Raw genomic sequence first — 25,579 nt, forward strand, 5'->3', positions numbered from 1 at the left:
GTGGGTTTTTTATGGGTTTTTTAAAGACCTAAATGACCTGCAGAACCATCATGAACTAAACTAAGGATTTGGCACCGAAACTTCTGTGAAATACTTGCTCAACAACATTCCAGCTTAGGTTACCAAGTGCAGGGGGAATCCAGGTACGCACTAACAGGTCGTTTTGAAAGTGAGATGGCAACTTTGTCCTGCTAGAAATAACAGCAGGAGAAAGTTGGGTGGTTGGAGTTTGGTGACGCCATGAAGAAGGACTATTGGTCCCCATTCAAGGAGATTCTGGCAAACCATCCGGCACCCCAGAAGGGGAAAGTAGTTTTCTGCAGGCGCTGTTTTCAGTACAGAAGGGGGAGTTGTTGTCTTTGACTAGGAATATTGTTGGATCTCAGTATTTCCTCCATCCTGCTGACACGCCTCCTCTTGAGAAAGCAGGGGCTGAGGACTTTGGGGTGGAGCCACCCATCACCCAAGCTAGTCACCCTAATCCATGAGCACCAGGAATGCCTTGCCACAGGGGTGCGCAGTAGTAGCGGTTTCAGGCACAGGTGTGCAAATTTAACGGTGGGTGGCGGTAACAGCGGCTCAGTTCTTGGAAAAATTTCTGTGCCACTATTGATTTCCTATTATCTGTTCTATCACAGAGTTTATAACAGCCTGAAACCTGTGAACTGCTGTCCGTACAGCTGATCCTGTCTCCTGTCACACACAGCTCGCGTGTGTGTGAACGAAAGGGGAGGGGTAGTGGGCTCAAGCTGAGAGGTGGAACGCGCACAAGGAGAGCTGCCTACTGCGCAACACCAGGATCATTGTGTACCTTTAGATGACTCAGCTCATGAAAATAATGTCATCCTTTATGAACTATTGCAGACATTTTAATGACGGGGCTTTATTGTCCATAAATGTATTCTTTGTCTGCCTGTGGTTTACTTGGTGTCAGTATTTGACATACAGACAGCAGGTAATGCAGGAAAACAGCTGCACTTATGAGATCATAAATAAATAATCCATAATTTAGGGGAAAAATCAGCACAATGTTTTTACCTATTTCTTCAGACTAAAAACGTTAAATTTATTGGTGCTGCTGTGTGAATGTTTCAGATCAATTTACATTTAATATTATTTATTGATTGAATTATTTTTTCTCACCATCAAATGGTTCAGCTGGTCAAAATGTTTCTAGTTTAAATAAGGACGGACAGATTTTTTTAATTCAGGCACTTTAAGCTTTTCTTCTGTTTAAGACTATAACAGGGTTTCATTGTTTCATTAAATAAATTTCTTATTTGTTTAATGTGGATTTATACTGCTTTTTTAATTGTTAAAAGATACAATTTTAAGGATACTTACACAATTTTATAGATACTAAACCAATATATTGTCAGCGCGGCGAGTGTGTGGGGGTGGTAGGATGGGTGGTTAGGGGGGGCCTTGCAAAAAATAATTGAGAAGCACTGCCTAGATCACCATCGCCAGGTGATTTTCACCCGAGCAAAACTATTTACATCAATTTCAATATGTCGCATGTGAAAGAGTTTGTGCCTTTAACAGGGAAGTCTCACATGTCCCAAGAATGGGTGGACCAAAGACCAAGTTTCTAGTATTATTTTATTGTTCTTTTAGAAATGTTTTGTTCTCAAATTCCCAATTTTTCAGTAATCTTTGAGCATGTTTTAAGGAACTCTTTCAATTTAATACACATACCACAGTTGTGTAACTGTGGTATGTGTAATAAAAGAAAACGAATATATCTTGTGTTGTCATGTTTTGATCTATTTTTTATGACAAGTACCTTTTGTTGGGTATATTATATGGGGTAAAAATCACCGGGCAAAAGTGACGGTGTACTTTTTATAGCGGAAGTGTTCTAGGGTTAACCAAAGCCCCAATAGATCGAGTCTGAAAGTTCAGTTTCTAATTTGCATGGTTGATTTCAGATTGTTTATAAGTCGTGTCACCTGACAACCCCCCTTCATTTATCCGGACTTGGAACCAGCACATGAAAGCATTAGATTATGGCTTCTTGTAGTTGCATTATTGTCTTTTTTCTTTTAATTTGCATACAGTGGTCCCTCACTTGATAAGTGTCAAAATAATAATAATAATAATAAATAATATTCAAATGACGACTGTATACGTAAAATTATCCTAATTATATTTTAGAATGAAACCCTTTGAACTGAGACCTACTCACTAAAAAAATAAGTAAAATACTAAACTAAATAAAATATTGACCTACTACATGGTAACTAACTTTTTTTTCCTTTCCTTTTTTTTTCTTTTAACAGCACAGAGAACAGAACAGGATCCTACACAAAGTTTCCTCCATTTTTAGGAGAAAACCTTCTAAACATACTAAACTAAAAACAATGTCGACCTATTTAATAATAACTAACCTACTTTGGGACTCACTTCCCTTAATAAAAGAGACCATTGAAGCCTATCTCAATTTTTGAGATAAACCTTGCAAACTTGGATCTCTTTTTCAGAATGTGCTTTTCAAAGGTTTTAGCCACGACAAAGTCACAAACTGACTGGTCCAAGTTCATGCACATGAGAGATACACTTTCTGGATATTTACAGAAATTGATCAAATTCATGTACGTCACTTTTTCCAGGCCTTTTATTGTGCCATTTTCCAAATTGAAATCATAAGCAAAGCACATATCCCACAGGACATCATACAGCCTTTTGAAAAGCAGTTGAAAGTTGTCCTTGGAACATGTATAACCTGCTTTTCTGAAGATGTAAGGAATTGCAACCGTGAGGTACTCGTTTAACAAGGTGTTGCAATTTTCCATCTTGGCCTCAAGAATTTCTAATTCCTCAGGTGACAGGAGCTGTATGTCCACAGACATTTGGCTTTTGCAAGATTGACTTGTGGACATTTCCGGAGGGCCTGATTTTAAGATTGACTTCTGTTCATTTGTCTTTTCCTTGCGGTTGCATGACTGGATTGCAGCAACTTGCTTTTTCCGAGCAGAAGTCATCTTTGGGCAGCTGTTGAGATCTCTGCACACAACCTTTTTCGTCAGAAGGCTTTGTTTAAAGATGGCTGCAACAAGGTTGTCATGTATTTGATCCTCCAGATCCATAGCCATGACTAGTGGAATGGCATTTAGCTTTAAACTTTCTGTGACCTTTTTATAAATGACTTTGCTTAGTCCTCGAAAGTTTTCCTCACTTATGTAGCATTCCAAGGTCTCTGCTTCCTTCCAGAGTCTTGTAAAGAGGCGCCTCCTGTAAAGTTCAAACTTGTCATTGCATAATGAGGTTTTACTCTTTTTGAAGGTGCGTTTTATGAGATCCTCCACCAGTTTTTCAAGAAGGGCCTTTTGAGTTTCTTTTGCTGCATGCAGATCCTTCTGGGCTTTACCATCATCTTTTTTTTGGAATGTTTGGGTTCCAGCATTACTTTTTTCGGCTGTGAGCCCATCCGCCGCAGTGGAGCAAGCTGCCTGCTTTGTTCCTTCTTTGCTTTTAGTTTTTTCGCAAAGATCCCCAAGTAACGTACAGAAGCTTGTTACCATTAAGTCCAAGTTCTTAGAACAGCTTTGTACGTTGTTGGATTCCCTTTGCTTCAACACCTCCTCGGTTATTAAGACAATCAAGGTGTTGCAGGCGTGGGATGATGTGGGGTCTTTGCTGCTGTGGAGGACTTCCATGAATGCTGTGGGAACAGTCCTGGTGACAAGGTCCATCACAGCTTCCTTTGTTCGCAAACCTTCATTCCTGTTTTCCAAATGTTTTGAAATCAGGTTTACGATCCTTGACATCAAATCTCTTATTATTTCTTTGGATTTGACATCAGGATGTCCCTTCATCAGCTGTGATGTCTGTGACTTTGAAAATCTGAGCAGGTCAAATTGAAAAATCAATTTTATGTCCGTACTCAGATCGCTGTTACGACACTGGGCCATCTCTTTCCTCATGTCTTTCTATCTACGACCACAAACATTTCACCCAGTTTGATTTCTATTTAAGGATAAATCTGATTCCCTCAAAAACACTTAATGACATTATAAGATGTCATATTAACAAATCATGACATCATTAAGTGTCAAATAAACACATCATGACATAAACACATTGTGATATCACGAGCCCCGCCCCCACCCACTCGCAGTAATTACGTCACTTCTCTTCATCATAATGACATCACTCTGACACACACACACACAAACCTCAGGTTTTAGCTTTGGCCACTAATTTAGTTTTTATTTCCAGTTTTATTTTATTATTACTGTATTGTCGTTTAGGTAAACAAATAGGTTTTTGAGACGGACTTGACTAAAAAACAATACAGTAGTGAAATGCGTTACAATTCTGAGACGATAAAACTGCAATGAATCAACTCGGTACAACAACGCCCCGTGGTGGCCTAATTGGTGAACTACACAGCAATGAAGCGCTTTTGCTAGCTTAACTTCAATTTTCGTCCTGGTTTTCCACGTTCGAAAATGAAAAATTAGGATTGGCTATAGATCTATACTCTAAATCATGCTCAGTGGGAGAGTGGAACATTCCTATTTTTTTTAAATGGAAATGAAAATAATAATAAAATAGTAAAGTAAAAAATAACTGTCACATTTTTCCCTGAGTGCAGGGAGCTAATACGAACAACCATAGCTGTTTTTTTTTTAAATCTCTGATTTTATCGAGAGCCTGAAGAGTTTGATAGACAAAAAGGGCTCAGAAAAAAATATTTAAACGCAAAAGCAGTAAAGTCCCATTTACATTTTTCGTAAACATGCTAGCTCAGAGTAATTTGCTGGGGATTGTGGGAAAATGTGTGTCATTTAGCACTGGCGTTTATTTTTTGGCCAGACTCATGACACCTTGCTTCAAAGGGCGGGGTCGTATAGTGAGTGACATTTTGACTATTTCTATAACAACTGTTTTTTCCCTGCTAGATGTAATCGTGTCATATCTCGTTGAAAAGCCTTTTTTAAATGTCGGTGTGCTTACCGCGTAAATAGAACTAAATTATCCGCAAAGCCACAAATTCAACCGGCACGAGCGGGCGTTGTAAACGAACGGACACAATTCCACTAGAATACATCTCCCAGACAGCAGTGGGTCTTTTTACGTGTCTTTCCACTGCGTGGTGGGATGTGGATGTAGAATTTCCGAAAGACGAGGGTATGTCGTGCTAAAAGACGACAGTATATCTGGCATTCTGTGGAAACTTCCCACAAGATAATGGAGCGGAATTGTTTGAATACATGTAGCTTTGTAGCTAAATTGATCGGTAACTCTGTAAAGCTAAGTCAGTGGGAGAGTTATGTCACTATCATGTTAATCTCAGTTTACCGAGGACATATTAGTTTAATTCGCTTAAACTAAAAAACCATTTTGATAGTGCAGCCTTAAGTTATAGGTCGCTGCTGCAATAATGTTTTAATTAATATCCAGCTTTTACATTTTTGAACTAACGTTTTAAGATATTGGACTTTTTTTTTTTGTATACATTTCCTATTCAAATGGACAAAGCAGACTGCCCATCCCAAAACAAAACAAAGGACTTTTCAACTCTACGAAACAGGAAAATCTGTGCCTCCAAAGCACAACAATCATCCTTCAGCCTTGTGTCAAAGCACAAAAATGTCCAACCTGCAGAAATGTCAAAAGATGGCACACAGCTTCCATCCCCTCCAGGCCACGAGCCAAGAAACAAAACACTCCTTATTCTTGTTGTGGTGTTGTCTTTCTCTACACGCTTCTACAAGTTAGCAGAGCCCCCTCACGTGTGGTGAGTAACTTGGTCTATCTTATCCATGTGGCCGTTCTTTTCTGTTAAGTCTGTCCATTCTTGTTGCAGCTGGGATGAAACGCACTTTGGAAAAATGGGGAGCTACTACATCAACAGAACCTTCTTCTTCGACGTCCATCCGCCTCTCGGGAAAGTGAGAAAGATGGCTTGTATAGCTGACAGATTGTCGCCCAAAAGCACTGATATATTTGGATATGTCTGTTTGCAGATGCTGATTGGTTTTGCTGGTTTTATGACTGGTTATGATGGTACTTTTCCCTTTATCAAACCTGGAGACAAATATGAAGAACACAACTATCTCGGGATGAGAGGAGTATGCTGCTTTTTGAATGCACCAAACCAAAACTGGAAAGTTAAATCTATTGAGGTGGATTTATTAATGTTTTCTTCTTCTTGTTGTTGTTGTTGTTTTTTGCACAGTTTTGTGCTGCACTGGGCTCCTGCCTTCCTATCTTTGCCTACCTCATCGTGCTGGAGCTGTCTCAGGCTCAAAGTGCTGCTCTCATAGCAGCCAGCCTGCTCATATTTGGTTAGTAATCAACACGTTGAGTTGTTCAATAGCATAGAAAAACATTCCAATGATATTTAAAGTTCAACATTCGATGTCTTTTTTTTTTTTTTTTTAATCTTCACAATGCCATTTTATATTTGCTTTGATTTAACTTCTGCGTCCTCTTGGTCCTTGGCTCTTTTTTTCCATAAAGACCCACTCCGATCAAAGTGTTTCCAGTTGTCTTTTATTATGATTGTCATTTTTTGCGAAAATCAAGAAACCTCGTCGTTTTCTAGGAGTTTTCTGCACAGCAGAAGTACTTTAAGTGCCTCAGAGATGTGGGTGGGACCACTGCCTCGGAACAGCCCCTCCTAGATACCGAGAGCTCTCTGTTTACATGCTCTCCTGGTAGTTCACAGCACCTCAATATCCAGCAATATCAGAGCCATCCAGCCATATGGTTTTGAGTTAGCTCGGATGAGAAAATCAAAAATTTGCATACAGTAGATCGGTTTGTCTCCAAGTGGATGCATCAGAGTAACAAATACGCTTTTCTTTTTTTTTACTACTGCATTTTTTCATCTGCTCCTGATTCTCGTTGATATATATAAATCAATACTTAGAAAAACAATCTTGAGCCTAATTTTCTTAATTGTCTGAAAAAATGCAACAAGAACATGTTAAAAGCATCAAAAACACTTTTCTTTTTGGGTGGGTCTTTAAATATAGAATTACCTTTAAAAAAATCTTCTCCACTTTGCTTATAGACACAGGCTGCATCACTATCTCACAGTACATCCTGTTAGACCCAATACTGATGTTCTTCATTATGGCGGCAGTACTGAGTATGATCAAGTTCAACCAGCAGAGATACAGGTAAAAGAAAACAAAAAAAAGTGTGGGTTTTATTCTCATACTTCATTACTCTTTTCTATACTTTATCATTTATTATGTGTTTATTTAGTCATTAATCTTAGCTTACTTGTCATGTTGATAGACGAGACTAAATGAAGTATTTACTTTTTAAGGATAATTTCTTCCATTGTGTTGTCAAAACTGCCAAACTTCCAACTGAATAGCATCAGTAAAAATCTCATTATGCCCTCCTCCCTCAGGCCTTTCACTGCCCCCTGGTGGATGTGGCTGGTACTGTGTGGCGCAAACCTCTCTGGGGCTGTTGGGGTGAAGTTTGTTGGCCTGTTTATAATCGTTTTAGTTGGCCTGAACACAATTTCGGACCTTTGGGTTCTTTTGGGAGACCTGAATCTGTCTCTGGTAAAAGTTGCTGAAAGGTCATGCACAGAGTTAGTTTGTTATCAACCAGAGATTCTATCACCTTTTTTTGTTTTTTTGTTTTAGGTGGACGTTTTAAAGCACTTGCTTGCTCGAGTGGCTGGGCTCATCCTCCTTCCGCTCTTCCTCTACGTTACAATATTTGCAGTCCACTTTGTTGTGTTGAACAAAAGGTGAATGGTTGGAGTTTGTGTGGTGGCATCAACTGCACCACTTAACTGGTCCTGTATTTTCCCAGTGGGCCCGGTGACGGTTTCTTCAGCTCTGCTTTCCAGTCCCGCCTAATTGGAAACAACCTGCACAATGTATCCATGCCAGAGTGTGAGTCCTGAATGTTTTTTTTTTTAACCATGCACAATTAAAAACATTAAAAAAAACAGGGGAATTCTGGGAAAAAATGTTACCCTAAAAGGCAACATACGAGGTAAAATCTCACTTCATTCCGATGTCCCCTTCAAAGACTTGATGTCAACCGCTGACTGGTTATCTATCTCTTCCATCTCTGAAAATTAATTAGTTTCATCTCCATTTGGGTTTGATACATACATAAAACAGCAAATTACCTTTTAGTTGCTGTAAAATAAGGTAAAATATTTAAATTGGCATTTGAGCTGTTGTTTTAATGATAAAATCAACTTGTTTTTTCAATGCAGACCTGGCGTACGGCTCAACCATCACAGCAAAAAACCTCCGTATTGCTGGCGGTTACCTTCACTCCCACTGGCACCTCTACCCAGAGGGGGTTGGAGCAAAGCAACAGCAGGTTCATCCTAATGTGTTGCATCCTTCGGACATGTTCAAATGTCACGCACGTCGGTCTAAATGTCATTGATCTATCAGGTTACAGCCTATCTCCATAAAGACTACAACAACCTGTGGCTGGTTCGAAAACCGGAGGAGAACGATTGTAAGAAAACATTTCCCTTTCTTGAGTTAATTATACAGTTAAAAACAATCTGGTCAATGTAAAAAGTCTACATAATAATCGAACTCAATGGTTCCCAACCCTGGAGGCCGCTGACTTGTACTGGTCCATGTGACAGTTAGTACCAGGCTGCAGTGAAAAAAAACATCACCTATATTTTTTCCGTTTTATTAACTGTCTGATTCTGAAGGAAGTGTTATTTTCACCCGGGGAGTAAGTCGGTGTAGAACGGCTGCTCCTCGTGGTTGGGTGTCGTGAGTTCAAATCCATTGCTGAGTCAAACCAAAGACTCTAAAATTGAGACCCTTTGCCTCCCTGCCAGACACCAAACGATTCCAAAGCGCGGCTGTGTCTGCAGCCCACTGCTCCCTCAGGGGATGGGTCAGATGTGGAGAGCAAATTTCACTCACCTAGATGATTGACAGCTAATGGCGTTTTAACTTTACTTGCCGCAAGTCAAGTCGCTCGGTCACATCTTAAAAATACATCAGCTACTCTCTTTAGCCGGCCGCTAAATTTGGATTATGAATTTGTTTTTTTAAGCTTCCACTTTGACAGTAATGGTTTTGAAGGGAAAATCTACATCACACCTTAATGGTTCCTACACCAAATCTAGTGTACTAATATAGTTTAAACCAGCTGCAGATATTTTAGAGGGCATGAAGACAAACTTTGTCCTCAAAAGTTAAGGAAAACTGGAGGCTAAAAAAATAGTTTTTTTTTTAATTGAACAGGGCGGCCTGTGAACAAATTGTGTGGGGTTAAAAAGTCCTGAAAGAGGCTGGGGACCTCTGATCTAACTGATCTGTTTGTCTTCAACAAGCTGAGTCCAGGACTCCGGTTCTGGTTCGTCATGGAGACATCATTCGACTGGAGCACAAAGAGTAAATGTCAAGTTCCCATTTGCCGTTCAGTTTCACAAAAATGAAACCAGTCATTGAATCTTGTATAACTTTATTCCTTCAGAACAACTCGGAACCTCCACGCCCACCGTCAGGAAGCTCCTCTCACCAAAAAGCATTTTCAGGTGACCGGCTACGGCATTGTGAGTACCAGTGGTCACATGACCTCAACTTTCATTGGTTTAAAGAAGATAACGACCAATAACAACAGAAGCTTTTTATATCTGCTATTTATTTATATGACTTGTTAACGTATGAAAAAATCTCTAAACTTAACATTCATTTGGCCTGCTGTTAGAATGGAACCGGAGACTCCAATGATCTGTGGCGAGTGGAGGTTTGTGGAGGCCAGAGGGGCGACCTGGTGAAGGTACTGCGGAGCAAAGTTCGCTTTCTGCACAAAGCTACCGGCTGTGTCCTCTACTCCTCTGGAAAGACTCTTCCAAAATGGTACAACCCGTTAAGGTTCGTCTTTCTCTCAATACCTGCAGAACAAGCGACTCATGTTGGGTTTCTCCTTAGGGGGTGGGAACAGGTCGAGGTCACCTGCAGTCCTTACTTGAAGGAGTCTCCAAGCTCACAGTGGAACATTGAGGATCATTTTCATCCAGAATGTAGGATTTTTTTTATTTTATTTTTTATTTTAAATTGGCAAGCACTTTGAAATGTTTTACCCTTCGATTGTTCGGCAGTGCCCAACATTAGTTTGTCCGTGCTGAAGCCCAACTTTCTGGAAATCTTGTTGGAGTCCCACATAGTTATGATAAAGGTGAGTGACATAAAGTGATTGAATAGGAAAAAAAACTGTTTTAATGCCGTGTGCAAATGATGAAACCTGTTATTTTAGGGAAACAGTGGCTTGAAAGCCAAAGACAATGAGATGAACTCCAAACCTTGGCACTGGCCTATCAACTACCAGGTACATCAGCTGATCAGCCTATTCATTTGCATTATTTACCTGCTCCTAAGTCTTAGTGTTATTGTTTTAATGAAGGGCCTGAGATTTTCAGGCGTAAATGAGACGGAGTATCGCGTTTACCTGCTGGGAAACCCAGTGAGTCCTCTAGGCTGACCTCATGGTCATGTCATCTTATTTTCTTAGGTGTTTCGAAACAAAAGAATTCACTGTTAAAATGTCTCCTGTAGGTGGTCTGGTGGATAAATCTGGCCTCTTTAGGGCTGTACGTCATCATGGTGGCAGTGGCGTCCATTGCCATAAAGAGAGGTTTGCCCTTGAACCAAAGCCGACTAGGTGAGGAGGTTGATTTGGTCGTGGCTGCAGCCGAGATGCGCGGATGAAAGAAAACGATGATGAAATCTTCTGTTTCAGAGCATTCACGGCTCCTGAAGAGAGGAGGAGGCCTGCTGCTGCTCGGCTGGCTGCTGCACTACCTCCCCTTCTACGCCATGGGCCGCGTCCTGTACTATCACCACTACTTCCCCGCCATGCTCTTCAGCAGCATGCTGACGGGTAAAGCAAAAGCTTTTTCCAACTCTGAATAAATGAAGCACACAGCCAGACGTTTAAGGTTTAAGGCCACCATATTTTGCTTTAAAAAGGAATTTATCCTCTGAAGACTGCAGATGTTTTGCTGGCAACTTTCCACGCCTGTTCAAATCCTTTTTTTTAATGAATTGAATAGAACTTTATTTATAAAGAACTTTTCATAGAACAGTAACGCAAAGTGCTTTACAAGCTTCAAACTTTTTAAAAAACAAAATTATAAAATGCACAGAATGTCCTCCCGCACCCAACATAATCAAACATTAAATGACACATAAATTAAACTTAAATTATAAAATACAAATAAAAAAACAAAGTGGAAACCTGACATGATGCTGATTTTAGGAAATATTTGCCATGCCACAGACTGACCCAGTCACTGTCCCAGCGTGACCTCCCGGTGGGAGTCTCCATGTCGTTAAAATGCAACAATTAGAGACTAATGATTGTGTTACAGGAAAAGGTGGGATCAGTCTTTTTGTTGAAAATAACAAAAACAAAACATCAGTGTTTTGCCTCAGAAGAGCATGTGCTGTCAGGTTGGTGCCGTCTTTTGAGGGTTGTCGCCTTGTTTCAACAGGAGTTACACTGGACATCCTTCTTAAAAGCTCTGACCTGCTGCTCCACTCTGTTTATTCTGACCGGCTGAAAGTTGGTGGATGGCTGCTACTTCAGCTCAGCATCCTTTACAGGTGAGACTCATAAGAGAGCCCTAACTTTGCAGTTTATATCAGGTGAAAGTAACTCTTCTCGTAACTTTTTGCATTGCAAAGTGCTAAATACTGTAAGGCAGACCTCATATTTACATCTAGTTGGTGGGAATGTAAAGGCAATAAAGAATTTGTTGATTTTGAGTAGATCTTTGTCTTCCTTCCAGTTTCTACCTTTTTCATCCTCTGTCCTATGGCATGATGGGTCCTCTTGCCCATGAGCCGGGCAGTGCCATGGCAGGCCTGAAGTGGATAGACTCCTGGGACTTCTAGTTATCCTTGTTTGATTAAGATGTCACAGACACGGAGCATTTTGAGCCGAGGGAATTTCAAAACATCAGTTTGAGTCTAAACATTTCATTTGTCTTTCTGTAAGAAAAAATGTGAATTCAGTCAGTTTGGAAAGCAGATTGTAGAATCTTTTAAGATGCACTGGAGTTGTCACCAAGTTGCCTTTAGTGACAAACTAAATTCCATTTGAAAGAGACAGTAGTTGTTGTTTTTTTTAAAGCCAGAACATTTTACATGTATTTTTAGTTGAGATTGTCCTGAGCTTTAGTATTATACTTTTGATTTTGTGTTTTTATTATGTTGATCAATAAATTGTTTTATTCTTGTATTTCATGTCCTGTTATATTTGCAAAATTTACAAACACAAAACGAGATGTGCCGCAAAGTCAAAAAATTGGAAAACTCAATATATATATATATATATATATATATATATATATATATATATATATATATATATATATATATAATAAATTGTACCGTTTTTTTATGTATACTTAAGTTCAAACTTGTAAAATCTGTGAAACATGGGCCTAGTAAACTAAATGCAAGAAATTGTTGTTATAAAAATATAAACTAAATGCAAAACATTCCAAATCTGGGATGTGAAAGTCTTGTTTAATAATTGAGTTATGGTTTTTCTTTCCAGAAATAAAAACTAGAGGGAATAAAAGGTGATTTAAATGTCCCCTAAGGTAAAACCATAAAATGTACCAGCATTGTAACATTTCATTGAGACTATGGTGGGCTTAAATAAGGGTCTTTTCATTAAGTTATGACAGTAATGTTCGTACTACAATTTCTAAGACGATATAAATCTTTGAATAAAACGAACAGTAATCTTCTGTGCCTCTTGTAAACAGCGCGAGCACCATTGCCGCCCTCTAGCGGCGTAATTTTGAAAAACATCGCCACACCTCAAAACAGAGCGCGGCCGCTGCGATTGGTTGTTGCATGTCACATGATTATTTTGAAGATGGCGTCTCCAAATGGAGGTAAATTTTAATTCTTCTCTCCGATACGCTTTGAATACATCGCAAATGTGACAGTTTCGAGACATTTAAGTCGTTAACAGTTATAACGCAGTGTAATGTGAACACCCAGAGGTAACGTAAAATTTGTCGTAGGACTAAATTCTTGTTTAATCGGTTTGTTTTTCTTCCTTTGTTTTTCCTGATTCTGGGACTGACATTGTCCGCCGTTGATGATGACAGCAGCAGTCCAGATTGTTCTTCTTGTTGCTTCGTTTGGCCGTTTGGCTCGAATTAGCATCAGTGCTACATTTAGCACTTAGTTATTTTTCTCTACTTTAAATTAGTAGTAGCTGTTTTGGTTGCTTGTTAGATTTTGTGTGACTGTTCGACTCCTTTGATTGAAAATGGAATCAGTCTGCTATTAAGTATTATGTCCGTAATGAGTATCTTTTAATGTGTTAAAAATGTTGAAAGCAAATTCTAAAAAGTTTAACAGTCTGCAGAACCAATAATGTTATTAGTTAGTAATTCACACTCTGTCAAGAGTTATTGAAATTTTGGATACAATTCTCTATATTGGTGAAGGACCAGTGTTCAGATTTGATAGCAAAAGTAATTGTTGATAAGAAAGAAAACCCTTTATACATATACAGACAAATAAGAAAGAAAAGTGTCTCTAACAAGTGTGCCAAGAAAAGATCCCCCATACCATCACACCACCACCACCAGCAGCCTCAACTGTTGATACAAGGCAGGATGGATCTATGGTTTTATGTTGTTGATGCTACCATCTGAATGTCCCAGCAGGAATGGAGACTCTTCAGACCAGATGTTTTTCTAATCTTCTATTGTCCAGTTTTGGTGAGCCTGTGTGAATTAAAGCTTCAGTTTCCTGATCTTAGCTGACAGTAATGGCAGCATTAGGTGTGGTCTTCTGCTGCTGTAGCCTATCTGCCTCAAGGGTTGTTCAGAGATGCTCTTCTGCAGACCTTGGTTGAAACCAGTGGTTCTTTGAGTTCCTGTTTCCTTTCTATTAGCTGGAACCGGTCTGGCCATTCTCCTCTGATCTCTCACATCAACGAGGCATTTCTGTTTAAATGGCCAAACATATTTTTACAGCAGTGTAAGAGTTATTAGTAGATGATCAGATCACCACATGACTATGACCTCTTTGAACATTTTAATTGATCAGTGTTTGTACGAATCTTAAATGAATAAAACCATTTATTCTCATTCGAAACTGCCTAATTTTAAGACCAGATAAATATTAGATTTTTTCCTCTCTTTCTGTCTAGATAAAACATGAAACAAAAGTTGTTTTTAGGTTTCAATTTTTGACCTGTTTATAAAAAGTTACTTTTTAATTTTTTTTAAATTAACATTTGGCTGAATTTTATAGTTGACCACTGATTTCCAAAAGCATAGAACTTAAAAAACTAAAGAACATGTCAAAGTGAACCACTGTGTGCTTCTGCAGGGGAGGATTTTGAGATTTCGTTGCTGAGTTTTGAGAAGCTGGACAGAGCATCACCTGACCTGTGGCCAGAGCAGTGTAAGTTTCTATCCTCCCACGCCCAGCTGATAAAAAATTACTTTGTAATTGATTCTTTATGTGAATTCTCACACAGTGCCTGGAGTTGCAGAGTTTGCGGCAACTTGCAAAAATGTGAGTTTAGCTCTGATCTAAAGATGCAGGATTGACTCTGCATAGACTGATTGGAGTTGAGACTTTGTATGTTGTTGTTTTTCTCTTTTTATTGCAGCCTATCACCACCTCTCCTCCAAAGTGGATGGCTGAGTTGGAGAGTGAGGACATTGAAATGTTGAAAGGTTGGTTCAGACAGCTGACATTTATCCTGTATAAACCTTAGGGAAAACATTAAAAACCCACTCTGATAAGAAAAACCGTGTTTTGAACATGTTCTTGTGGCATTTGATATCTTGACATCTGATAATGGAGGACACGTATAAAGAAAATTAAGCTTGAAATTGCATTTCTGAGTTCTTATTTATTCAAATCGTTGTGAATCAGGAGCAGATGAAAAAATGCTGTTTGAAATTTCTTATTTCTTAATCAATATTGCTCGCCATTTTCGTTTCTAAGGTTAGGTTGGGGGTGTGAGTGGCTGTAAGCTAGCAGTAGAGTGTATAAACTGATGATCTACTGCAGCTCTGCTCTAACTGTCCTTAAAAATCACACAGTGTTTTTTTTCTATCTCGGCAAAAAACGGCATAATCATTCATTAAAAGACCTCTGGGAACGCCTTTTAACCCTTGTGCTATCTTAGATGACCCCACCCTTACATTGACGTGTTCTTCCGACCATGACAAAGGTGGATAAAGGTGGAAAGATTTCATGTAATCCATGGACACCAGTGAAGATCATAAATCATTGAAGAAAAAAAGTTCAGCGCACTGTCTAGTGGGTCTACATGACCCAACTCCCAACGTTAAAGTGCCTAGGATAGCACAAGGGTTACAACAGATCAAAAGATCAAATCCGAGTGGGACTTTAAATAATAATTCATGTTTCTTTAGCTAATTAAGTATCTCTAAATGCTTTTATTTAGTGTGATGTTATACCTCTGCAGAGCTGGGAAGTCTGACTACAGCCAATCTGATGGAAAAAGTCAAAGGACTTCAGAATCTGGCTTACCAGCTGGGTTTAGAGGAGTGTAAGTATAACAAAGACACTTCACCACTAGGGGGGGCTAAAAGCATTTCCACGCAATTCTCTGCCGCTGAAGTCTTTGGCTGCTTCCACATTCAAATTCCAAACAGGTTGACCTCACTTGGATTTCAAAATGATAATTTAGCTTTTTTTTTAATTTTCTTTCTTTTTAGATCACATTTGATTTACACAACAGGAGTAAATTGACTTCATGGTTTTCAAATAACGGATTCGGGTCAGTCTTGTTCGAATGAAAAACATGAAGCAGAAGCTCATGCAACAAATGCACAAACATTTAGTTTAATGCAAAATCTATTTATTTAATCCATTCCCCACCGCCTCCATTGTCCTAATCCTTGTAGAGTGTGGATTAAGGAGCTAAGTGCTCATATGATGCTGAAAGCAAAATGCGTTCATGTCTGCTCCAGTGAGTTTTTGCAGAGCTGATGTGTCTTCCTTATGTTGATGGTGGGTGTGTTTGGACCACATAAGTGAACTAAGTTGTTAAATGTACCTAAAGCTAACCTCAGTTGACGTACTCTGAAAGTCATAATTTTGCCTAAAAATGGATTTATCAGAACAAACATTTCACATTTCCCGTTTGACTCTCATGCTGCTCTTGCTGGGTGTAGAGATGGTGGATGTGGGGGGTGCAGGGCTGCAGGTTTTGCACTCACGTCATGTACCTCAGAATGACAGGACACAATGATGGTTATTATTGGTGTCAGAGCCCCCTGTAATCGGTGCCTGTTTAATGCTCTCTGGTTTAATTTTCTCCTTTTCCCGGCTGTCAGGGGAGGCCCTGTAAATCTCAGCCACTTTTTCATCATGTTTGTGCACTCTTCAGTGCCCGTAAACACGCTCTGCAGAGGCCGCCCCGGAGACAGGGCAGAGAACAGGATTTACAGCCCCTCCCCCCCCTCAGCATTTGGACCATTAAAACAGGGGGCCGGTTAATGAGCACAGCAGCAATCAAGCAGTGGAAAACTCGCCCAGCACCACCGCGAGATGAGGAAATGAAACCCGAGCAGACCACCGCCGTTTTACAACACTCGAGTTAGTACATGTGCACCGTTATTGATGTGACGTGAGACGCAGCACGCGCCTTCCGCCACCAGCACGCCTCAAAATATGGTGAAATGGCAAACGCCCAGTCAGTCCCATTGGGGCCCGACGCGTGCCTCCTCCTCAGGCCCCAGCTGCTGCTCTGCCCATGATGAATGCCTCATTCGTGGGCTGCAGTGTGGGCATCAAGCCCCAAGTCTCCAGGGAGCGCTGAGGACTCTGATAAGTGCTGATATTGGAGGTAATTGAAAGCGGAGTGTTCCCGTGGGAACGCAGCGCTGAGCATCAGCTACTGAGGCAGCTGGGAACAAGTTAGCGGCTGTAGCATGTGCACACCTGCAGACTTAAGGAAGAACAACACCATTTTACAGTTTTTAACCTAATATGTTGTATTCATTTACGATGTTAGTGAATCTGTAGCAAAAATGCATTAAAAGGATGGACAGTCTAAAATGTTTGATGTACCACTCAACATTAAATTCCATTTTGGGCATTGTAAAAATGTATATATTTTAAAAAAAAGCTTTTAGTTGATCATTAATAATGAAAGGAGCATTCCTGTTGTAATAGCAAAGTGCTTTTTTTTTCTTGCTTGTCATATAAATTCGTGTTGATGCAGCAGCATCTTAGTATACGAGCAGATGGCCGGTGTAGGTACCGTAACCGTTCGGGGTCCTTTCGACTGAAGGTAACGTCACACTACGGTAACCCCACTTGGACAAACTACGTAGCGTCGAGATCTGCTCAAGCTCTACAAATTTTCATTTCACGTTCCCTTTTGTAACCTAAAATTATTTTCCCTCATAGGTTGTGTCTGACATTATTCTTTGCAATGTTTATAGAGAGATTTTGCCACAACCCACTTTGTAGAAAGATCTGTGGCTGTTGGAATGAACCTGCTGCTCCACACAAGCGAACCACGTCTCTGATCAGACCAACTGGATTCTTGTTTAGTGTTTGCAGGCAGGGACGGTGCTTTGGCATAGTGTGCGGTCCGGAGAAGGGTTAGGACCGCTGTCCGTTTGGCTACAAATGCACTTAATAATAATCAGAACAATAATAAAAGCACGTTTAGAAGATAATCTCTCTCTGTGTCGGAGCTCTGTTTACAACGAACCGCATTATATATTCTTCTTTGGTAGTATCGTAATTTGTCCAGACCAATCACTATCTGACACGTCATTGGACCAATGTACAGCCAATCACATAATGTGACGTCAGCATTAGTCCCAGGACCCCGAAGGACCCCAAACGCAAGTTCCAGGCCGAACGGTTATGGTACCTACACCGTCAACTTCTGTAATTAGTTCTTGTGGCATTTTCTCATGATGGAGGGCATTTATAAAGAAAATTGCATCGTAAAATTGCATTTCTAAGCATTTCTTTAATCAGATAGTTGTGAATCAGGAGCAGACGAAAAGATGTTGCTAGAAAAAGCTTGTAGGCACAAACTACTCTGGAAATGCCAGTACCTCCCTGCTCCATTTCATTCTGAGGTATCCGCTGTTAGCCTGTAGGAGAACAGATGGGTGATGGGAAGTAGGGGCGGGCTTGCTCCACACCAACAGTCCTACCCACAACTAGGAGGGGAATTTCTAATGAATGACTACCGTGCTTTAGAAACTATGACTTTGGCTAAAAATGTCATGATTATAATCAAGCGGCCGCTGGGAAAGCTTTGACAATAGATCACAGGATGATCGGAGTGAGACTCTAACAACTAGAAATATAGAAGCAAACCAACAAAGTCAATTCTGTTGTCGTTGCAGGCAAGGCTCTCTTTTAATTATAGTTTGTTTTTAAAAATAAACAATAGCGGCCAAAAAGACACAAAGGATCATTGGAACAGATAAAAAAAACATCTCAAAGACCTGTTTTATCTTTGATCATGTTGTGGAAAAGGCAGGGAAGTCCTGCTGCTCAATAATCCAAATTAAATCACCTGAGTTTACAAATGGATTGTGGGCTTAAAAATACATAACAAAGGAAATGATCTTATTTACTGTCTATAGTAGTAAGCAATAGATTTTGTTCTCCATATGCTTTATTACCAGATTTTTCTTTAATATCATACATAATGAGGGACTTATTGATTGATTCATCTTGACTGTTAAATATTTAAAATAATTTTCAGACTTTTTTTTTTAAAGAAAATACACACAAATGGTAGAAAAAAAATCTAAACACAATTTTATTAAGATTGTGATGGTAATTAAAAAGATAAGGTCAGACAAAGGTCACTCTTGAGTCAAAAAAGCCTTCATAAGGTAGATTTTTATCTTGTTGCAGCTTTATTTTATTTGTTTTTTCATACTTTTTTTCCTGATCTCAAACTATTTGGGAGCTAATATCTGAGGTGAGCTTTCTCGCCAAATGAGCCAGTTCAGTCCAGCTCAAATAATTGTACACGTAAACTTCTGATGTGTAAAAGAAACAACCCCCTGGTCCTCCTGGGACCACCTGTTGTGGTCTCCTCCACTCCTCAGATCTCCTGTTGTCTGCCTTAACACCAGGCAGCCCAGACCCGCTGGTGACCCTGTTGCATCTCCCTGTGTGAAGGTGAGAATGAAGGGCACCCGTCCCTGACAGCTCCTAATGGGCCTGCGTTCACCCCCACCTCCTCCCCACCCCTCAGGATCAATCTCCAGCCTATTAGAGGCATGCCGCTGCTGAATATGATTGCATTCAGTGGGCCCCAGTCGCGCTAATGTGCCTTCATCAATCCATCGGGGCGGGCTGACCGTGGGGCGGGCGGTTATGAAGTGCCTGTGCTGACAGCCGCCGAATGAGGAGCAGTGCGCCTCCTCCTCTCCCCACCTCTACCCTGCTGTTTGACTGGATGTTTTCAGCGTATTCATTGGGCTCAAAGATGCTGTTCGAGTTTTGGATTGTCTTTAGATAGTTCCAGGAGAATTTTGCTTCACATAAGCATGTCCTTACGGTGCAGCTGCAGCGGATTGAGTGCGTCTGCAGCTGGGTGGGTGCTGGAGCCGTGTGACAGAACAGAGAAGCCGGCGCGGCGTGCACACACACCTCCTCAGCCCTGCCTGCCTGCTGCCTCCCTGAGCAGATCGGAAATGACATCTCATTTCCATAAAGGCATTAAGAATTCATTGGATTTTCTTTCCCAGCTAATCATAGTCTGGGTGTAAAACCTTTTAGGCTTTTTAATGAATGATTTTTGACTGATTGCCTATTAATAAGGACACGTCTTGAACAGGCACAGGCTGGGCCAAGGGGTTGAGAGGTGCAGATGTGTTTGTTTTGGTGTGTGAATGTGTGTGTGTGTGTGTGTGGCAGCCAGGCGAAAATGCATTGGAGGATGAGGAAGCGGGGGGGGGGGGGGTGTTGGGACATAAAGAGGAACCAGTGGCTCTCCTGGGAAATCACCGCTCGTGTCTGCATCTTAAATATCCCTGTGAAGTATCAATAAGTGGGTAATTGAATTTTGAACACAAACACGAGCATCAGGTGTGTATGTTGCAAGGCGGGGGTACTGGGGTGGGGTACGTCAGATGAATATGTGCGCCTCCAAGTGTTTCCATGCTCGACTGTTTTGTGTGTATCAGCTCCTGTGTGTCTCCCTCTTCCCCAGGGAGGGGCGCGCAGAAAGCGGATGTTAAATCCATTAAATAAAGCTTACACCCCATAATGGCACGGCAGGTTTAGGAGATGGGCAGTGAGGGTCAAAAAGTTAACTTTTTTCGGATAAGTGAATTCGGGTGGTCAGAATGGGCCTCCAGTGTTGCAGGGGGGTGGGGTGGGGGTGTGCTAAACGATGATTGCTCTGGGTTTATACACAGCAGAGTGCTGTTTGAGGCCTGTGGGACTGACACCCATAAAAGAGGAGAAAGTGAGATGTTACACAGCGGGGTGTCCTCTCCTCCACATTTGCATTGGATCCACCTGGGATTCGCCAAATGAAAATGATTTACCGTCACGGAGCAGAAAATTGCAAAATCATTTGGGCCGCGACAGCTTCCTGTTTAGATTACAAAATACATTTTTAATAGTCTGTAGGGCACATTTAGCTACTTGAGGAGAATCTCCATCACTGCCTTTTTGCCAAGCACATCATGAATCCAAAAAACCTTGGAGAGTTGTGGGAAATAATGATGTCTTCGTCATTTGATTTTTTTTTTTTTTTTTAATGACCCGACTGTTGAAATCAGATATGTTAGAACTCTTTGATAATTAGATGGCCACAAATCAACAGGGCAAGGCGACAGCCTGCAGAATCCATAAGGTGTCATTTAGTATGGATGGCAGTCGTAAAAAGGTGCTGATTAACTTAGTGCAAAATTAGTAATTGACCTTTCTAATCAACTAAACAAATCTCTAAGTCCCTCTAATCAGTATTGATCTGCTTTAGTGTATAACAAATTGTGTGTGTGTGTGTTTTTGTGTGTTTTTGTGTGCCTCCATCAGCGTTCTTTTGATTGCTTGTTCAGATTGAGGTTCCTTTCCTTGTTCTTTTTTATGTTCTTCTGAGAAAACATGAACAAATATTAACAGTTACTCATTTAATGGACTCGATTCTTGTGGCAAAACAAGATCAAGGCCAAAGCATTGTATTTGATGAACCGTTAAGCTTTTATTGTCTCAGCGAAAGTTCAAGATGTTTATTGTTTTTTATTATTATTATTATTTGACATGTACTGTCTAAAATAAGTGTTAAAGAGGTTTTCTGCTCATTTTGAATATAATGAAACCTTACTAGTTTGGGTTATGGTCAGATGGTTGAGTAAAACATCTAGTCAAATTTCATTAATTAAAATGAATGAATTTGTCTATGCAGTGTGCTTTAATGTCCAAAGCCAAGTGGGATTTGGGGGCTGAGGGTTCTTCACTTAGTGAGGTTTGAATGGTTCCTCCTAGTCCTCCCTTTAATCAGTCTTGTGGGTCAACATTCTTCTCTGAGTAATCATTGAAGAGAAAACGCCAAGTTTTAACTGCCAATATTTTTTTTTCCTTTTGTTATTTATTATGTGTCAAAAGTCTGCTGGTGATTTGTTTTAGAGCTTTGAGGTAAAGCAAGTTTAGTTAAGATGGCAACACCTATTTGCTTTGCTTTAGATCCATTTCAATTAAGTGGTGGAAATCCTGTTTTCTGTGTTTTTGACATGTTCTTGTGGCATTTTTCTCATGATGGAGGACATATATAAAGAAAATTAAGCTTAAAATTGCATTTGTGAGTATTTCTTTATTCAAATTGTCTTGAATCAAGAGAAGACGCAAAAAGCCTCTGGATAAAGCTCGTAGATGTGACGTAGAAGCTACTACGGCAAGCCACAAGCTCCCTGCTCCACTCAATTCTGATGCATCCGCTGGTAGACTAGTAGATCGTGTACGTCTTTGTTTTTCTCTTTTGAGCTGGGATCTGGCTCAAACCTCTACAGCTGGATAGCTCCACTGGTAACGTTAAGTCTGGGTTGTGAGGGGCTGGAAGCTAGCAGGAGAGTGTAAACACAGGAATGATGGGAAATGAGGGTGGGCTCACGCCGACCTACCCGGATTTCTGATTAACTCCTGCCGCTCTGCAGAAACTGCGTCTTAGAAAATAACACAGGTCTTTTATTTTCCCCCCAAAAAACAGGATGATCTTACTTAAAAGACCACTGGGAAGGCTTTCAAAATAGATCAAAAGATGAATATAGTGGTACTTTAAATCCATTTAAATATCATTATATTTTATGCTCCAACTGAAGCACTGATGTATCTAACTGGAATCTGACATCCAAGTTCCCCTCGAGCTGCATTGTTTCGGTTGATTAGCATGGTGGTTTATGCATTTCTGGAGCTTGAAATCAAAAGATCCGATCACAGTGGGGTAGATTAAAGTGGACGTGTAAAGCAATGGTAAACTCATCCAAACTAACTAGACTGTATTGAGTGTAGCTTTCAATCCGTGGCACAACAGTTGCATTTGCACATTTTCACAGGAAATTCCAAGTAAATATTATCAATCTCTATCAGGTTTGTGTCATATTCAAAAGGACAAATGGGATGTGTGGTAGTTGTAATGCGTTTTTTTTTATCTTCACTAACACTTCCAAATTCTTTGCTTTAAATGTGCTTTGCTGTCAGACTTTATTTTTTCCCCCTGTCGTGTTAATGCTGGAAAAACGCAAGTATCATCATCGCAATGACACTTTTAGGGTCACCCCAGTGTAATTGCTTTCCCTCGCCTAATTTTAATGGCTTCATTACAACTCGCAGAGCCCTCCACTCGCCCGGGTGACTTTGTTTGGGGGGATTTGAAGGGACAGCAGAGTGCAAAATGAATTCATCCCATTTCGGTTAGCATCATCTTTACCCTAATGATGGACACCTCAAGGTGACATGACCCCCCCCCCCCCCCCTCCCATCACATGCACCGTTTTTATTCCACCTTGGCCGGCTCGTTTAAATTACTAGATGCCCCCTCTTTTTCATTAGCCACTCCTACATCAACAGAGTTAGCAACCGGTCCAGATCCTGATCACTTTCCCCCCTTTTTACAACCATTTTGAAGGTGAATGGGTTTTTATTCTTTGTTTGTTTAATGAGGTTATTTCTGTGCTGGTACAAAGTGTGAGGTAAACAAACAAATATTTCGACCGGAGAGTGATTAACTGTTTTCTTTCGGTGCGTTTTCTGAAAAAAAGATTCACAGCTTTTAAGAAAAAGTTTAGTTGTGATCAATTTTAAATTTTGTAGCCTATTCTATGGAAAACCAGAAAAAGAGGCCCCAACTAAGATGGAAATTTTTGTTTATTGTGAATAATTAATTAAGATTTTACTCTAACTTGTGATATTTTAAGTAAATAGAACAGAAAAACATGAAAACCCAGTTTTCCCTTTGATCTACACTACACTGAAGCAGCACTCATGCGTTAAGGTTCTTTTGTGGCTTTGTGCATCTCCACTTTACCTCACTTGTATTCAAAAAATGAACAGATGTTTGGAGAAATTGCATCCTGTTACGACACAGATGAGACTTGGCAGTCAGAACCGCTCATTGAAGAGACTAAAATATTTGATTTTGAAAAAATAAATATGGTTTACATTTTTTTCATATAGGATTTCATGTGCTTCTGTTTTCCAGCCCGAGAAATGACCAGGGGAAAGTTCCTGAATATTCTGGAAAGACCCAAGAAGTGACATATTTTATTCCTAAAGGGATTTGGATCTGAGGATTGCAAAAAAAAAAAAAATGTACATTAAAGTTCAGACTGTTCATTCAAAATCTAAAACCAGAGCTCCATGCACATCTGGAGCTGGTCCTATCCTCTGAAAGCTTTTATTTTCTGCTTATCTGTGATTTAATTGTCCCTATTTATTATTATCTTTTAAAAATTGAAGGCATTTTGCAGTTTATGATATTGTATAATAAAGTTTTAAATTACAAAACGGTGCTTGCTTTAGTTGTGTGGTAACTGTTTTAATTATAGCAATAACTTCATTCATAAAATTCCTCTGCCGTTCCTCCAAGTGCAGCACCTCTTGGCTTTGGACAACAAGGGGCCCTCGCGGCACGCACTACTTTCCCGGATACCAGGCCATGTTTTCCGCCTAATGAGTGCTGGAAGCTGGGTTCCCAACACAAAACATTGTGTAAAAATAAAGTGCTCGTTGACGTCGCCGTTAATGAGGGTTGGCACAATTTCGGCGACCATTTATTTACTAACTAGCACACTGGTGTCGGAGCGGCCAAGGAGGGAATCAGACAGGCATGCCGAGAGGGAAACAAAAAAGAAGTCCATCCGCGGTAATTAGGCGAGACAACGCCGCGGACTGTTCCCGGCTGGACATGTCGCTGCGGCTCCGGCGGCTCACTTCCAACAAGTTGCACTGCACCCCAGGCCGCTAATAAGCCCCTAATCGTCCTTTCGATTCATAGGGACTGAGGCCCCTGGTGCCTCGGTGGCTTCAACCCCATCGTCTCACCCCTACGAGACGGGAGGAAATGACCGAGTGTGTAGATTCGAAGCATTCCCTGAACGCACCACGCACTTACTTTTTGCTGTTTACAGATCCTGCGAATAAAGTGTCATTCAGCACGTACTGCCAAAAGCATCATCCGCAGTTCACTACTGAATGAACTTTAGTTTTAGCTCATGTTTTGCAACTGATGTGAAACTGTTATTTTAAGCGCTTCAAAAGTTTGGATTTAATTTATAATCCATGATTTTGTAATGTTTCAGCTGAAAGTTATTACTAATCCGTATAACTCCTCTCAATTTTAATGGCTAAGGACTAAAAACAAGTTTTGATTTTAGTCGGTTATTAGTTTATTTAGTTAACATTAAGGTGCAATAAACTAAAACCTATTTGTAAGTTCTTAGGCCACGTGCCGCATAACAACACAAACACAAATCAATGAAATGACTTCTATTTTATCCAAATGAATTCTAACCAAATCTACATCTTTAAAACGCCATCCTTTTGCTTTTTAAGGATCCCCAAATGCATCCTGTCCGTTGGAACCAGCTGCAGGTGGACACTTGTTGAAGCTGACTGCTGAACATTGATCATTCAGTGGTGCGCTCGATAATGTGCACGCCTGTCACCCCATTGAGTGGCAGATCCGGGCGTGGACGTTGTGGGTAGTCGCCCAGGGGTGGGGTGGCGGTGGGGTGTGGCTTGTAATGAGATAAATAAGTAAACCCACTGTCACATATGAAGAATCATTTAGATGCTAACCTTAAATGTCACCAAACTGCCCATGGGCAGTTTCCCATGTGACTACTTAAGTTAAAACTAAAAAGTGGGCGGAGTTGGATGGCGTTTACACCATTAAACGTTTAGCATGACGTGATCTCATTTAAATTGCTTATTCTTACACTCATTTAAGGTTTTGTGTGTCTGCTTTAATGTGTTTATTGTAACACGTGTTTGATTGGGGGTTCTGTTAGGAGAGGGGGCGGGGCATGGTGCAATGAACGAAAATAAAAAAGTCTGAAAACATCAATTTAGGAAAAAAATGAGGAAATAAAAGGAAT

The 25,579-nt window shown here is 40.3% G+C and overlaps 2 protein-coding genes across 5 annotated transcripts; both read left to right on the plus strand.

The window, feature by feature from the left end:
- The first annotated feature begins 5,086 nt into the window (after positions 1-5,086).
- pomt2 (protein O-mannosyltransferase 2) lies at positions 5,087-12,213 on the plus strand. Of its 2 annotated transcripts, none has more exons than XM_004082335.4 (21): positions 5,087-5,746; positions 5,816-5,900; positions 5,976-6,080; positions 6,188-6,296; positions 7,028-7,136; positions 7,376-7,535; positions 7,620-7,726; positions 7,792-7,874; positions 8,207-8,316; positions 8,394-8,460; positions 9,302-9,362; positions 9,445-9,523; positions 9,679-9,830; positions 9,903-9,994; positions 10,073-10,149; positions 10,228-10,299; positions 10,375-10,434; positions 10,527-10,632; positions 10,711-10,851; positions 11,465-11,576; positions 11,762-12,213. In XM_004082335.4, the coding sequence occupies exons 1-21, from the start codon at positions 5,478-5,480 to the stop codon at positions 11,865-11,867; spliced, it is 2,262 nt and encodes a 753-aa protein (XP_004082383.1). In that variant the 5' UTR covers positions 5,087-5,477; the 3' UTR covers positions 11,868-12,213. The 2 variants fall into 2 exon arrangements, with proteins under 2 accessions (XP_004082383.1, XP_020569299.1); XM_020713640.2 differs by having other exon boundaries at positions 11,743-11,935.
- Positions 12,214-12,778: 565 nt separating this feature from the next.
- lin52 (lin-52 DREAM MuvB core complex component) lies at positions 12,779-23,991 on the plus strand. 3 transcript variants are annotated; one of them, XM_023951941.1, is made up of 7 exons: positions 12,844-12,880; positions 13,667-13,720; positions 14,337-14,411; positions 14,488-14,525; positions 14,623-14,689; positions 15,451-15,534; positions 23,683-23,991. In XM_023951941.1, exons 1-7 carry the CDS (start codon positions 12,847-12,849, stop codon positions 23,736-23,738), a joined length of 408 nt encoding a protein of 135 aa, XP_023807709.1. In that variant the 5' UTR covers positions 12,844-12,846; the 3' UTR covers positions 23,739-23,991. The 3 variants fall into 3 exon arrangements, with proteins under 3 accessions (XP_023807711.1, XP_023807709.1, XP_023807710.1); XM_023951942.1 differs by lacking the exon at positions 12,844-12,880 and adding an exon at positions 12,932-12,991; XM_023951943.1 differs by lacking the exon at positions 13,667-13,720 and having other exon boundaries at positions 12,779-12,880.
- The last annotated feature ends 1,588 nt before the right edge of the window (positions 23,992-25,579 follow it).

The sequence above is a fragment of the Oryzias latipes genome, chromosome 22, assembly GCF_002234675.1.
Source record: "Oryzias latipes chromosome 22, ASM223467v1".
NCBI lineage: Eukaryota > Metazoa > Chordata > Actinopteri > Beloniformes > Adrianichthyidae > Oryzias > Oryzias latipes.